This window comes from Vombatus ursinus, unplaced genomic scaffold, assembly GCF_900497805.2.
Source record: "Vombatus ursinus unplaced genomic scaffold, bare-nosed wombat genome assembly UNPS02000749.1, whole genome shotgun sequence".
Taxonomy (NCBI): domain Eukaryota; kingdom Metazoa; phylum Chordata; class Mammalia; order Diprotodontia; family Vombatidae; genus Vombatus; species Vombatus ursinus.
The window spans coordinates 22565964-22579290 of record NW_020940527.1 but is presented as its reverse complement, the minus strand read 5'-3'; the positions used below and the strand labels follow the sequence as shown (position 1 = coordinate 22579290).

Here is a 13327-nt window from a genome sequence, read left to right as displayed (position 1 = left end):
TGGGAGGATCAGATGAGATAATGTATCTAATGTGCATTGTAAACCTTAAAGGGCTATATTAGTGTCAGTTATTATTATTATTATTATTATTATTTTAAAAAACAAAAGTATGTTCAGGGGCCAGTTAGGCCTATGTGATTAGGACAGAATGTTTATGGTAGGGAGTAGAGTAGGAGAAGATGAGACAGGCTCAAATATGGAAGGTCTTCAATGCCAGGTTAAGGAAATGACCAGAGAAGTCACAACTCTGACAACAATACCCTGAAAAGTATTGGGGATGTACTTAGGGCCTCCAAACTCCAGAGAAACTGAATTTCCAGGGGTCTTGCTGCTCAAGTAGGTTTTTCTCCTCTTATTTTCTTCTCTGTATTCTCCAGATCACCTCTGATCAGCTGTGGGTTTTATCTGTTTCAGGCTTTTTCAATGTGGATGGACAACCTAAGAGCATGACGTGCCCTTCCACGGGCATCCCTGAGGACATGCTGGTGCACATTGGCAATGTGGCCAGCTCGGTACCCCTTGAGGATTTCAAGATCCACGGAGGTGAGCTGGGCTCCTGAGGCCATGGTGGGCTAGCGCATGGTTCCTCACAGGATGGGAAAGGAGATGTCCACCTGTCCACTGCCCGCTGCTAACCAGTGAGAACATCTTAGGGTCACGTAACAGCTTGCCACAGAAACCCCTCCATTCATTTCTCAAGGCTGGATCCCAAGTGAGTTCATTCTCTTAAGCATGGGAGGAAAAAAAAATAGATAATGTATTAATGTTTACATAGTGCCTAATATGTCAGGCCACACTTAGAGACACCTGTACCAAGGAAATGGTACAGATGATGGAACAGGAGGAATTCAGAGGAGAGAAAGACCTGAGGAGGCTTCAGGCCAGATGTAGGACCTGAATTAGGCCCTGGAGTCTGTGTAGGCCTTAGACAGGTAGAGAAATAGATGGTATTCTAGGCCAGGAGAATAGCACAATCACAGTCCAAGCAGAAATGGACATGTGAAGCCAGGGTTTTAGGAAGATTTATTCCATGCCCTTGGGTAGAACAGAATTCCTTTTGCTCTTCTTGTTTTCTTGACCTGGACATCCCTTCCCTCTTCCTGAGGCCCAGTGTATGGTGGTTTTGACTGGACTCAAGACACAACATCAATTTGAAAAGCACATCGAGTCCATTCCCTCAGCCCCTTCAGAAATACTCTTCAGGTCCCTTAAGAGTTGTAATGACTCCTGGTAATGGGCTTATTAGTTGTTGCTGGCATCAGCTATTTGGATGGAAGGCCTCCTTGTGTTTATTAATGGGAAGGGCCTGGTGTATTTTGTGAGGGTGGCTTTGGATTGGCTGTGACACTCCAATTACATTTTCAAATGAAACTAATTCAAAGAATTAATTTAAGGAGGATTAACAGCTATCCCAGCACCTCCTGAGGCACTTGGTTCCTAGCTGTGGAGCGAGGGCAGGATGTATGAGGTGGCCACGTTGGAATGGGCCACACTGGTTGGGAACAGACAACAGTTTTAGTACTGTAGAAAACCAATGGAGAGCTCTCCTTGGAGCCTAAGGATAGGACGAGGAAGAGTCTTGCCTTTGAGAACTTTATATCTCTGTACTGCGTCCCTACTGCCGGAGTCTGGGGGTGCTGGGACCAAAGCTGCCTTCAGAGCACTTGTGCAGTGATATCTCCATAGACCTCCGTCTTTAAACTATTTAGTCTCTTCTAGTCCTTAGTTATTTTTCTTTTTGATTTGTTAGCTTTAGACCTATCACTTCTACTTTCTTTTTTTTTTGCACTTAATAGTATTTTATTTTATTTTCCAATTACATGTAAAGATAGTTTTCAATATTCATTTTTGTAAGATTTTGAGTTCCAAATTTTTCTCCCTCTCCCCTCCCCAAGACAACAAACAATCTGATATAGGTTATACATATACAATCATGTGAAACATATTTCCACATTAGTCTTGTTGTATCACTTCGTGGCTGGTGAATGAATGAATGAAAAAGCATCCATTAGGTGCTTACTGCAGGGCAACTAGGTGACATAGTGGATAAACTGCTGGGCCCAAAGTTAGAAAGTACTGAGTTCAAATCTAGCCTCACACATTTCCTAGCTGTGTGACCTTGGGTGAGTCACTTAATGCTATTTGCCTCAGTTTCCTCATCTGTAAAATGAGCAGGAGAAGGAAATGGCAAACCACTCCAGTATCTCTGCCAAGAAAGCCCTGAAAGGTGCTTACTATGTGCAAAGAAATGGCAGTAAAAGTAGGCTAGCAAGACCATACCTGCTGTCAAGGAGTTCACATTCTCCCAAGGAGAGACAAGACATCTGAGAGGTGTCAGTAGCAGATAAGATGGGAAGGCACTGTGGTCCTTGGAGTGCAGCGGCAAAGCAGATGGGAACGTACCTTTTAAAAATGTTATTTCCACCAATAAAACCACCTTCATTTCTAATGCTGAGCCATTTTATGGTGCCAGGGATTTGGGGGATGGGATAATGCTTAGCCATTTTACAGTGCCAGGGATATGGGAGATGAGAACACTCTTTTCTAGGTCTTCTAGGTCCTTGAGGAGGCAGTTCTTTAGGTCCACTTTCCACAAGTGTTTATTCCCTGGTCAATGGCTGGAGAGGTCAAATGAGAAGTAGGGTTGCTGATCTGGGGGGCACTGTTATTTCTGGGGCTCTCAGGCTCGGGGTCCTGGTTTGCCTCCATCTGGGTCTGAGGAGACTTGGTGTCTTGGTTTTGGGGTTGGAGAGACCCCTGATTCTTGCCTAAACTTGGTGACCTTGGAAAAGTCACTGAACCTGTTAGTGCCTCCAGGCAACTTGATTAGACTGTAAATTGAAGAAGAGTTGCTGATCTGCCTTGGTGGAGGGAATTTCCTCATCTGGGACCAATAGAATTGCAGGTTCAGTCCTATTCCATCCCATTTCTTTTGTAGGGCTTTATTTTCACTGTCATTTGGGATCTTTTGGGGTTTCTTCCCCTCTTCTCTATGTAGGTGTGTGTGTATACATATATACATTGTATGATATATGGAGGAGACAATGTCAGAGGTGGATGGAGATAGGCTATGAAGTACAGAGAAAGATATCAGAGAGAGTGAGCGTGTGCAAACTCAGTAAATGTTCATAGGCTTATAGGTCTAAAACTGAAAAGGAACTCAGAGGCCATTGAGTTCAGCACCTTCATTTTACAGATGAGAAAACTAAAGCTAAGGGAGCTTGTGACTCGGTATAAGGTCACACAGGTAAGTGTCAGAGGTGAGACTGGAACTCAGATCCTCTGGTTCCATAGTCAGTGTTCTTTCCGCTGAGAAATAGGCGGAGTAGAGCCCTTCCCCTTTCCCAAACATGAGGCCCCTGCTTAGCCCACAGAGCCTGTCTGTGCCTGGGTTGGTGACCTCCAAACAATCCTGTTTATGTGGGAATGAGAGATGGTCTCAGCCATGGTCCAGCTGGCTTGTACTGGCATTTCCCAGCACCCTGGGCTGGCCTTGAAGTGAGTCTGTGGGAGGAAGCCATCCTAGTCCTCTCAGGCTGACCTTCTCCCCCTACCCCAGGCCTCTCTCGTATCCTGAGAAGTCGAATGAAGCTGGTCAAGAGTCGGATGGTAGACTGGGCGCTAGCTGAATACATGACCTTCGGCTCCCTTCTGAAAGAGGGGATCCACGTGCGACTGAGTGGGCAGGATGTGGAGAGGGGCACATTCAGGTGAGGAGTCCTTGGGGGAGAGGACTGAGGAGGGCATCTCCCCTCTCTCTTGAGTAAAATGAGAGCTGGAAATGACAAAGCAGTTGACAAAGAGTTCATAGTAACCTAATCTTAACTAATATGGTAACACCTCACCTATCCAGAACATATCTAAGAATCAGAAAGTAGTCGGAGATGACCTTGAGTAGCCAAAATGAATGTTACTTTACTACTGGAGGTCCATGTACTTTATAATTAGAAGAATCTCTTGAGCCTACATTCAAGGCCTATTAACTCTTACTTTGCTAACATTTCTAATAAACTTGATGATTTAGCGCTCCAGCCCATAGCAAATTAGGAGCAGCAGATTAGAAGGGGCAAACGGGATGGTATACAGCTAGGTACACTGACAGAAGTGATAAGTGACCCATGAGAGTAATATCAGAAACTATGGAAAGCCAATACAGGGGCAACTGGGTGGTGCAGTGGATAGAGCACTGGCCCTCGATTCAGGAGGACCTGAGTTCACATAACACTTACTAGCTGTGTGACCTTGGGCAACTCACTTAACCCCATTGCCTAGCCAAAAAAAAAAAAGCCAATACAAAAAACCCTTAAAAGCATGACAGTCTAGCGTAGGGTTAGACAACCATAGATATCTCAGTAGCCCCCTAGAACATTCCTGAATTAAAGCTCAATTATAATCATGACTTAGAGTCATCAAGAGAAGGTTAATTTATGTGTCTAGCATACTCTGTAATGTATATGACAAAAAAAAAATTCTATTCAGGGCTAAAAAATATTTTTGGTATTTAAAAGTGTAGCTTACTTTTATCCTAATGATTCTGGACAGCTGAGGTTTTACTATAATCATAATTCCTTATATTTGTAAAGTGCTTTAGATCTGTTAAAGACACTTTCCCACATTAATCCTCATGATAACCCTGTGATCATTGTTCCCACTTTGCAGATGAGGAAACTGAGGTCTACAGGGGTTAAGTGACTTTCCTAAGGCAGTAGTAATACCTGTCTGTAGCAGATCTAGGACTCCTGATTCCTAGTCTAGGTCTCTTGACCCCTGAATCACTGGAGTAAGCAGTATCACCCTTTGAGTACTCTGCCCTCTCATTCTCTCTCACCTTCTGTCCCAATTCTCAAGTCTTTTCTTGCTGAAACAGGGTCTTAAGGTGCTCACGTGGCACCTTCCCCTCCCAAGAGGAAGCTCATTACCTGGCTGAGATGTTAACTAGAGCTACTGCTCTCTTCTGCTCAGGGGGTGTGCAGTCTCTTTGCTGTCTCCATTGAGCTGCCAAAATGTCCAAGGGGCCCAATAATCCTCCCTGCTTGAGCAGATGACCAAAGAGCTGACCATATTGGAAGGATTCACTCAGTTAGCCTCAATCATTACTCGGGAAGCTAATGGGTTATAGTAATTGCTTCAGGCATCTCTGTTTGGATAATGGGCTCCTGTAATGCTGATAGATGGAACTAAACAGCAGGGTTGGGGCGTTAGAGGGGGACGGATGGGGAGTGGACCAGTCAAGGATTAAAACATAGTTGGTCCTGAGAGAAGGCTCTTTGGGTAGAAGATGGTACCAAGGAAACAAATTTCCAGCCATGGGCAGACTAGATGTCTTTTGGGCTTCTAATGTCACTGCTCCAAGCACTGATTTGCCTGTTCTTGTAAACAGTGGTGGAGCATGAGGGAGATGTGATGGTGACCTTGACTTCACTGATAGCATCACAGGACCATGGAAGGGGGTGGAGGTATGTGAGGGGGAATCAGAGGAGGGAAGAAGTTGTCTGCATAGTCGTACAATGGGAAGAAAGACTTCAGGGTCAGAACTATGGATCTGTGCTGTTGGGTAGTACCATACATTTACATGGCATCCTAGAGACAATATGGGCTACATTGAGTGCATTTCCTTTTTATCCACTCTCACCTCCTCCAGGATCTTCCTCCATTAATTACTCTTCTCCCTTGAATCTTTGATTTCCCCCTTTCCACAGGTGTAACAGACACAATTCAATTTCTCTTATCCTTAAAACAAAAAAATTACAATTTCCCGCAGCTCTAGTTACCCCTTCAAGTAAACTTCATCTCTCTCTCTCATCTGCTTTGCTGCCAAATGACTAAAACAAATATTCTACACCTGATTTCCTCCATTTTCCCCCATCCACTCATTCCTTAATAATAGGTAGTGTTTATGTGGTTCTATAAGGATTGCAAAGTGCTTTACAAATATTAACTCATTTTATCTGTGTAACAACCTGTGAGGTGGGTGCTGCTATTATTCCCATTTTACAGATGAGGAAACTGAGGCAGGCAGCAGTTAAGTGACTCGTCCAAGACAGCTAGTGATTTTCTGAGGCTGAATCTGAACTCAGTCTTGCTGCCTCCAAGTCCAGTGCTTTATTCACTGTGCCACCTAAGTTCCTCGGCTTATTGGATGGAAGGCCTCCTTGTAATATTAAAATAAATAAATCAATACTAAGTAGGTAAGGAAATAATCAATAATTAAAGTGAATCGTATTATTCCTTAACCCCATGCAATATGGCCAACATCTCTGTTTTACTGAATTGATTCCCTTGATAATCACCATTGGGCTCCTAATTGCCCACCTCCATTCTCCTCCTCCCTGATCTCTTGGTGGCATTTGATACCCTGGAACACTTCTCCCTTCTGGACGATCTTTCCTCCTCAAGCTTATCCCTCGCTCCTTCTGACTTCTCTATTCTTGTTAATCACAAGGCAATGTGTCTTACTGGATGACGAGGCAGGAAGACTTGGACGTGCTAACACATCAACTGTGTGACCCTGGACGAGTCACTTGACTTCTCAGTGCCCTTGACAGCTTTCTAAGATAACAAGTTGCTGAGAAGGTGCCTATCTGCCCTGGTAGAGGGACTTTCCTCACCTGAGAGTTCCTTATGCCTAAAAAAACCCAGAAAAAACAAACCAAAAATGAACAAAGATCTGGTCGTTATCCTAATGCTTCCATTCACCCAGAGGCTAGAAGCCTCTGTATCATCTCTGACTTTTCTGGCTCTGTTTTCACCTCTCCTTTGTAAATAGTTGCCAGATTCTGTCAGTTCTACCCTCGACTCCCTCAGCTGCAGACGTGATCCCACTAGGCCTCTTCATGGACCTGCCTGAAATGACTTGCTGTGGTGTCCAGAATAAAGACTAGGCTCCTTAGCCTGGCATCTGGGGCCCTCTCCTCTGTCTGCTCTTCTGTTCTTAGCTTCCATCACATTATCCTTTCTATGTGAGTTGCTGCCAGGTGGGTCTCCCCCATCCCGTAGAGATGCATCTGGCTTTTAAAGTCAAAGTGCAAGATGCAACAGTTATTCCTAGCTTATTGGCATCGTTCAGTTGTCCCAACCTGTCAGGATAACTTTGAGTAACAATAACAATAGCCTCTCATGTGTATCTGACCCTTCAGCTTATCACCTGCCTTCCTCATAGCCACCAGGGGAACCAGGTACTCACAACATTATTACCCCATTTCCCAGAGGAGGAAACTGAAGCTCAGAGAGATGATGGGATGTCGTCAGGCAGTGAACAAGGCCTGGAGCTGGGCTCTGATGCCAAGTCCAGTGTTCTTCTCATTACCTGTTCCACTTCTCTCGAGCCTTGGTGGTGGCATTGGCACTCTTGCTCTCTATCCCTCCTAGCTCTTAGCACCGTGCCTAGCACATAGCACTTAATAAATGCTTGTGCCTGCTTGCCTCCTGAGCTTTTTGGGTCATCCAGTCCATATATAATGACCCTAAGTGCTAAATTTTGTTGTGCACTTGTTTTCAGTTACGTCCAACTCTTCACGACCCTATTTGGGATTTTCTTGGCAGAGATACTGGACTGGTTTGCCATTTCCTTCTCTAGTTCATTTTACAGATGAGGAAACTGAGGCAAATGGGGTGAAATGACTTGCCTAGGGTCCCACAGCTAGTAAGTGTCTGAGACCAGATTTGAACTCAGTCTTCCTGACTCTAGCCCTATCCATTGCTCCACCTAGCTGCCCGGTGCTTAATACCCAACCTCATTCAGCTCTTCAGGAAAAAATACAGAATGACAAGGTAGAGAGTGGGCTGGAGCAGGACTTGTAGAACCTGGGTTCGAACCTCAGCTCTGCTACTTACTGCCTGTGGGCAGGTGACTAGAGGCAGTTCAGTGGTGCAATGAATAGAGCACTGGGCCTGGAGTCAGAAGACCTGAGTTCAAATCTAGCCTCAGACATTTCCTAGCTGTGTAAGTCTGGGAAAGTCACTTCTCTGCCTCAGTTTCCTCAATTGTAAAATGAATGATTATAGCACCTGCCTCCCAGGGTGCTTATGAGAATCAAATGAGATAATATTTACAAAGCCCTTAGTACAGTCCCTGGCATATAGTAGGTGCTTAATAAATGCAGATTTTCTTGCTTTCCTTCCTACTTGACTTTTATAGGCTTGTTTCCTCAACTGTAAAACAATGAGGTTGGTGTAGATGACTTCCAAATCCACCTCCAAATCCATAATCCTATGATCTGCAGATTTAATAGGCATGCCTTCTTTGTCTTCATATAAGGCAGGGAGAAAAATGTTGAGGACAACAGGGTCTTGAGTCCAAAGCTCTGAGGCATACATCAATACTCTTTGGGCAATCTGGTCCAGCTAGCCACAAGTATGTCTAGCTATTCTGTTCTGTCAGGTCGGACCGTAGCAGTTGAGGGCCCGTTGTCTCTTCTTGTACAAGAATCTGTTTCTGAACTGACTTCACTCTACTGCCTCCCTTCTGTTGATTTTTCTCCATTTGGATCATATGTGTGTGTGTGTGTGTGTGTGTGTGTAGTTTGTATGGAATTGTTTTCCTGTTGTCTGCTCATTAGACTTTGAGCTTCTTGAGATCAGGGACTGTCTTTTGCCATTTTCTGTATCCCTAGTGCCTAGCACAGCTCCTGACACATAGTAGGCATTTAATAAACACTTATTGATTGAATGAAACTCCTATGCTAAGCACTGGGTGGAGGAAAAATAGGGAGAAGGGAGTAGAGGTTGGGAGAGGAGGAGATACAAAGATGTCAGCATGGCACGATGGAAAAGGGGGCTATATTTGGAATCAGCAAATTTGGGTTCAGATTTCTGCCTCTGCCTTTCTCTACCTGTGTGACCTTGGGTAGGTTACTTCATTTCTCTGGGGCCCTATTCATCATCCCTTCTATCTCTGAATTTATGATCCTACGTATAGGATATACCATGTACCTTAAAGAAGCTTATAGTCTATTGGAGGCAGCATGACATGGGAAAAGTATTGGGTGAAGGGTAGTGTAGATTGCCCGTGATAGTGGGAAGCTCAGGGAATGCTTCCTGGAGAAGGTAAGAGACTAATTGGGTCTTGAAGGTAAATGCATTTGACCTCTGTGGTCTTATAACCATGGTAGATTTGATTCTAACTCCCTTGTACAAGGAGCCTTCCCAGTGGTGAGGCGGAAATGGTGACATGCTAGCAGCTAGCTTTCCTGAGGCCAGGGGATTCCATCCACTCCATCCAGGGAATCCATTCCATGTTTGTGGGAGACACTGAGGAGTAAAGAAAAATCTCTGGAGACAGTGTTCAATGAGCATCTTTTGATGACTTGCCACATCTCCAGCCCTGAAAATGAGTTGGATGAGAAGACAGAAAAAAAATGACATATTTGGTCGCCAACATCCCGTTCTGTTTCTTTCTGTTTGCAGTCACCGGCACCATGTGCTACATGACCAGGATGTTGACCGGAGGACGTGTGTCCCTATGAATCACCTCTGGCCTGACCAGGCCCCCTACACTGTGTGCAACAGCTCCCTCTCAGAATATGGAGTCCTGGGTGGGTCTGGGCTCTTGCTTGGGATGAGCTGTCGGAATGGGGTATTGGAGGTGGGGAGACCAGTTAGGAAGCATTGCAGTAGTCACTATGGGATATTGTAAGCCACTGTGGAGATGGAACCAAAAGATTGTTGGAAGTGCTTTTGACAGAATTTGGCAACTGTTTGGGTAGAAGACGCGGGCAGGAGTGGGAAAAATCTAAGACACTGGGGTTTTCAGCCTGAATCAGTAGAAGAATGGTATTATCCTTAATAGAAATAAGGAAGTTTGAAGGCAGAACTGATTTAGAGAGGGAAAGATAATAAGTCTGGAGAGGATAGAGTATCAATTACCCATCTCTAGCTAGAGTTGTTTTTATGAGATGTTCTAGTCTATTCCCCAGTCCTTAGTATGGTATAGTAGATTGAGCCCTGGTTCTAGGATTGGGGGATCTCAGTTCAGTTCCTGTCTTGTGACTTTGGTGACTTCTCAGATTTCCTCATTTGTAAAATGAAGGGGGATGGACCAGCCTCTGAGGCCCCTTCTGCCTCTCAATTGCTGATCTGATGATCCAGCACCAAGCTACCCCTAGACAAAGTTGAGAGTTGACACTGTTTAAAAAAAAATCTATTCCAGTATTGTCTTTCCCTTCCCAGATTCCTCCACCCTTGTAGATTTCCCTTACACACAACCATGTCCACATGTGTGAGTGCATGCATGTGCCCTTGAGCACGTAGACACACATCTGGAAATGAGTAAGTGCTTGGGGAGTGGGCTTGCTGCTAATAGTGACCCTGATAGACAGACTTTCCCATCTGCAGGGGCCAGACCCATAGCTGGCTGGATTTGCTCTCCTGGCTCTTTCCCCTAAGTGAAGCATGGTCAGGCATTCACTTTCAATATGTAAAGGTGTGTCCAGCTATTCGGCAGCCTGGTCCGTGTTATTGACCTATGTTTGGGGATGGCTACCCTGGATTTTTTGATATCAGGCCAAGCTGGCAAGTGGCCTGACCAAGCTGGGTATTTCATAGCCTGAGTCCCCAGGGAAGAGAAGAGGTTGATGGGGAGGGGAAGGGGGAGGTCAGAGCTGCAGGTGTGCTGTGCTAAGCCAGGATGGGAGAACTGACATCTGTTTTAGAAAGGGAACGAACTTTGCACAAGGCTCTGCTGCTTTTTTGCCTGCAGACACAGGCTTGGGGCTGGGCCTGAAGCAGCCCCTGGTGTGTAACTAATCTACCTGGCTGACACCCGGCCCCAAAGCATGTGCTTCAGGTGTAACTGATGTTCTTCAGTAACTTATCCATTTGCACAAATGGATGCCTCTTTGAAATGAGCTCACCAGTGAGTTAGAGCCTTGAGGTCAGGGTCACTGATAGCCACTGGGTTTGAGAATCTATTCCTTTGCTAGCAGAAGGGGCTAGAGCAGGACCTGATGGGAAGTTTAGGTTAGGGAAGAGCAAGGAAAGGGATGGTGGGGCTTCCTCTGGTGACTGTCTCTTCATGTCACTGATATTTAGGGTTTGAGCTTGGCTTTGCCATGGCCAGTCCCAATGCCCTTGTGTGCTGGGAAGCCCAGTTTGGTGACTTCTATAACACCGCTCAGTGCATCATCGACCAGTTCATCAGTTGTGGCCAGGCCAAGTGGGTACGCCACAACGGCATCGTGTTGCTCCTCCCCCATGGCATGGAGGGCATGGTAAGGCATCTGGGTCCAGGTGGGATTGGGGGGGCAGGGGAGGGGAAGGGACCATGGCAAGGGCTTGTTAGAGACCACAATGGAGCATATGTTCACTCATGGCTTCTTTTCATCATAGATTAGTTCACAAACCCTATAATAACTGCATGAAAGACAGTGTTTGGTAGAGACTAGAAAGCCAGCCTTAAAACCTTCCTACCTCTGACATAATAGGCAGTGCGACCGTAGGCAATTCACTTAATCTTTCAGGATATAGTTAGCACTAAGACTATAAGTTGCAGAGAAAGTGATTTGGTAAGGGGAATTTCATCACCTAGGAGTTCATTCTACCACTGAAATCAAAGTCCCTATCCCATTCTGCATGAAAGGTGTTTTGGGTTTTTTTCCCTCATCTATTTAGTAAACATATAATGTATACCCCTATAATGATATCTTTCCCTAAAGAAAAACATAACTATGTTTATATATTATATACATATATTTATATATGTTATAGTTATATACAAGTTGTATATAACTGCAGATATATGTAACTTTGTATATAATGTGACTATATTGACATACATAGCATATATTATATTATTGATTCATAGTATTATATGTAGCTATGTGTTATAATATATAATTATACATTATGTAACATATAGTATGTATTATATGTGACTGTTGATATAATAGCATATATCGTATCTTGCTATTGATATATAGCATTATCATATTATATGTAGCTATGTGTTACATTATTACAATTATATAATATATTATTATATATATCACATTATATGTGACTATATTGATATAACAATTTTATACATAGCAACTATATTATGTTATGCATGATTATATAACATTTAACTATATGTAACATAATGTATAATTTTCTATGTAACTATGTTTCTATATAACTATATCATATATGACTATATAATGGACTACATTTACATAACAAGAATACACATGTAACTATATATAACACAACACATACATATATATATATATATATATAAAACTATATTTTTATGGAACATATATAACCTCTTTCTGTATACACATGAGCACTTTAGTGCTTTGATAGATCTGTGATCTCAGTGAACAAGGTGTACCCTTCAGTCATGCTGAGTGCAAACCCTCCATCCTTGCCCATATTGTACTGTGGGCCTTCTTCTATTCCTTGATATTTCCTGGATACCAGTGATACGTGTGGTCTGTCCATCAACCACTGCCCCCCCCCAACCTTTTTTTTTTTGCCCCAGCTCACCTTTCTCCCCCCTCGCAATTAAATATTTCTCTGATGACCTCCTTTAAGAATACCCATAAAAATAACAATTACAAAGGCTGCAGTGGAAAGAGGAGAATGTTGGGGAAAGGAAAACATCTTTGGGGAGGCTTCCTATCCCTTCACCCTGTACTCTGCCCTCCCAGCTCAATCTGGTAATGGGAACAGGAGACAGAAAATGTGATTCTGCTGAGGGCCTCGGAGACTCCAAGGATGGCTCCCAATTGATTGATCAGGAGACAAATTGGACTTTCGGCTTTATTCCCTTTTCTGCTCCCTTGTTGGAAGCATCTGTCCTAGGGCAAGGGTTCTTAGCCTTCTTTGAATCATGGCCTCCTTTGGCAGTCTGGTGTCTAGAGCCCTTCTCATGAGAAAATCATGTTTTTAGTGTATAAAATGCATGTTTTTAAATGCATAAAATAAAATACATAAGATTACAAAGGAAACATCTTGAAATAGTTTGTAAATATATATGTATATACATGTATATGTATATATATCTATATATATAGATATATACACATGGGTACAAATCACATATATATTGATATATACACACACAAGTTCATCAACCCCCAGGTTAAGAGCCCTTGTCTTAGGTTTCCACAGATTAGGGGAAATTCTTTGGATTCAGTGATTCCCATCCCTGCTAGAGGGATGGGAATGCTAGAGGAGGTCATGAGGGGAGGGTGGGTTCACTAGTTGGTACCTACTTGGTGAGGCTTATTGATGTTTGAATGGAGCTTCTGTGTTTCACTGAAGCTTGAACCAATAAGGCAGGTTATTCTTGGATGGCATTGACAGAATGGGTGTTGGAGGTGGTAGGATTTGGTGGTGGTAGAGA

The 13327-nt window shown here is 43.8% G+C and overlaps 1 protein-coding gene across 2 annotated transcripts in view; it reads left to right on the top strand.

The window, feature by feature from the left end:
* Positions 1–13327, top strand: part of OGDHL (oxoglutarate dehydrogenase like) — a 62142-nt gene that overhangs the window by 40164 nt on the left and 8651 nt on the right. For both annotated transcript variants that reach the window (XM_027859493.1, XM_027859485.1), the window contains 4 exons: positions 415–543; positions 3560–3710; positions 9406–9533; positions 11029–11207. In XM_027859493.1, the coding sequence (XP_027715294.1) occupies positions 415–543; positions 3560–3710; positions 9406–9533; positions 11029–11207 (587 nt within the window). The remainder of the gene's footprint in view (positions 1–414; positions 544–3559; positions 3711–9405; positions 9534–11028; positions 11208–13327) is intronic.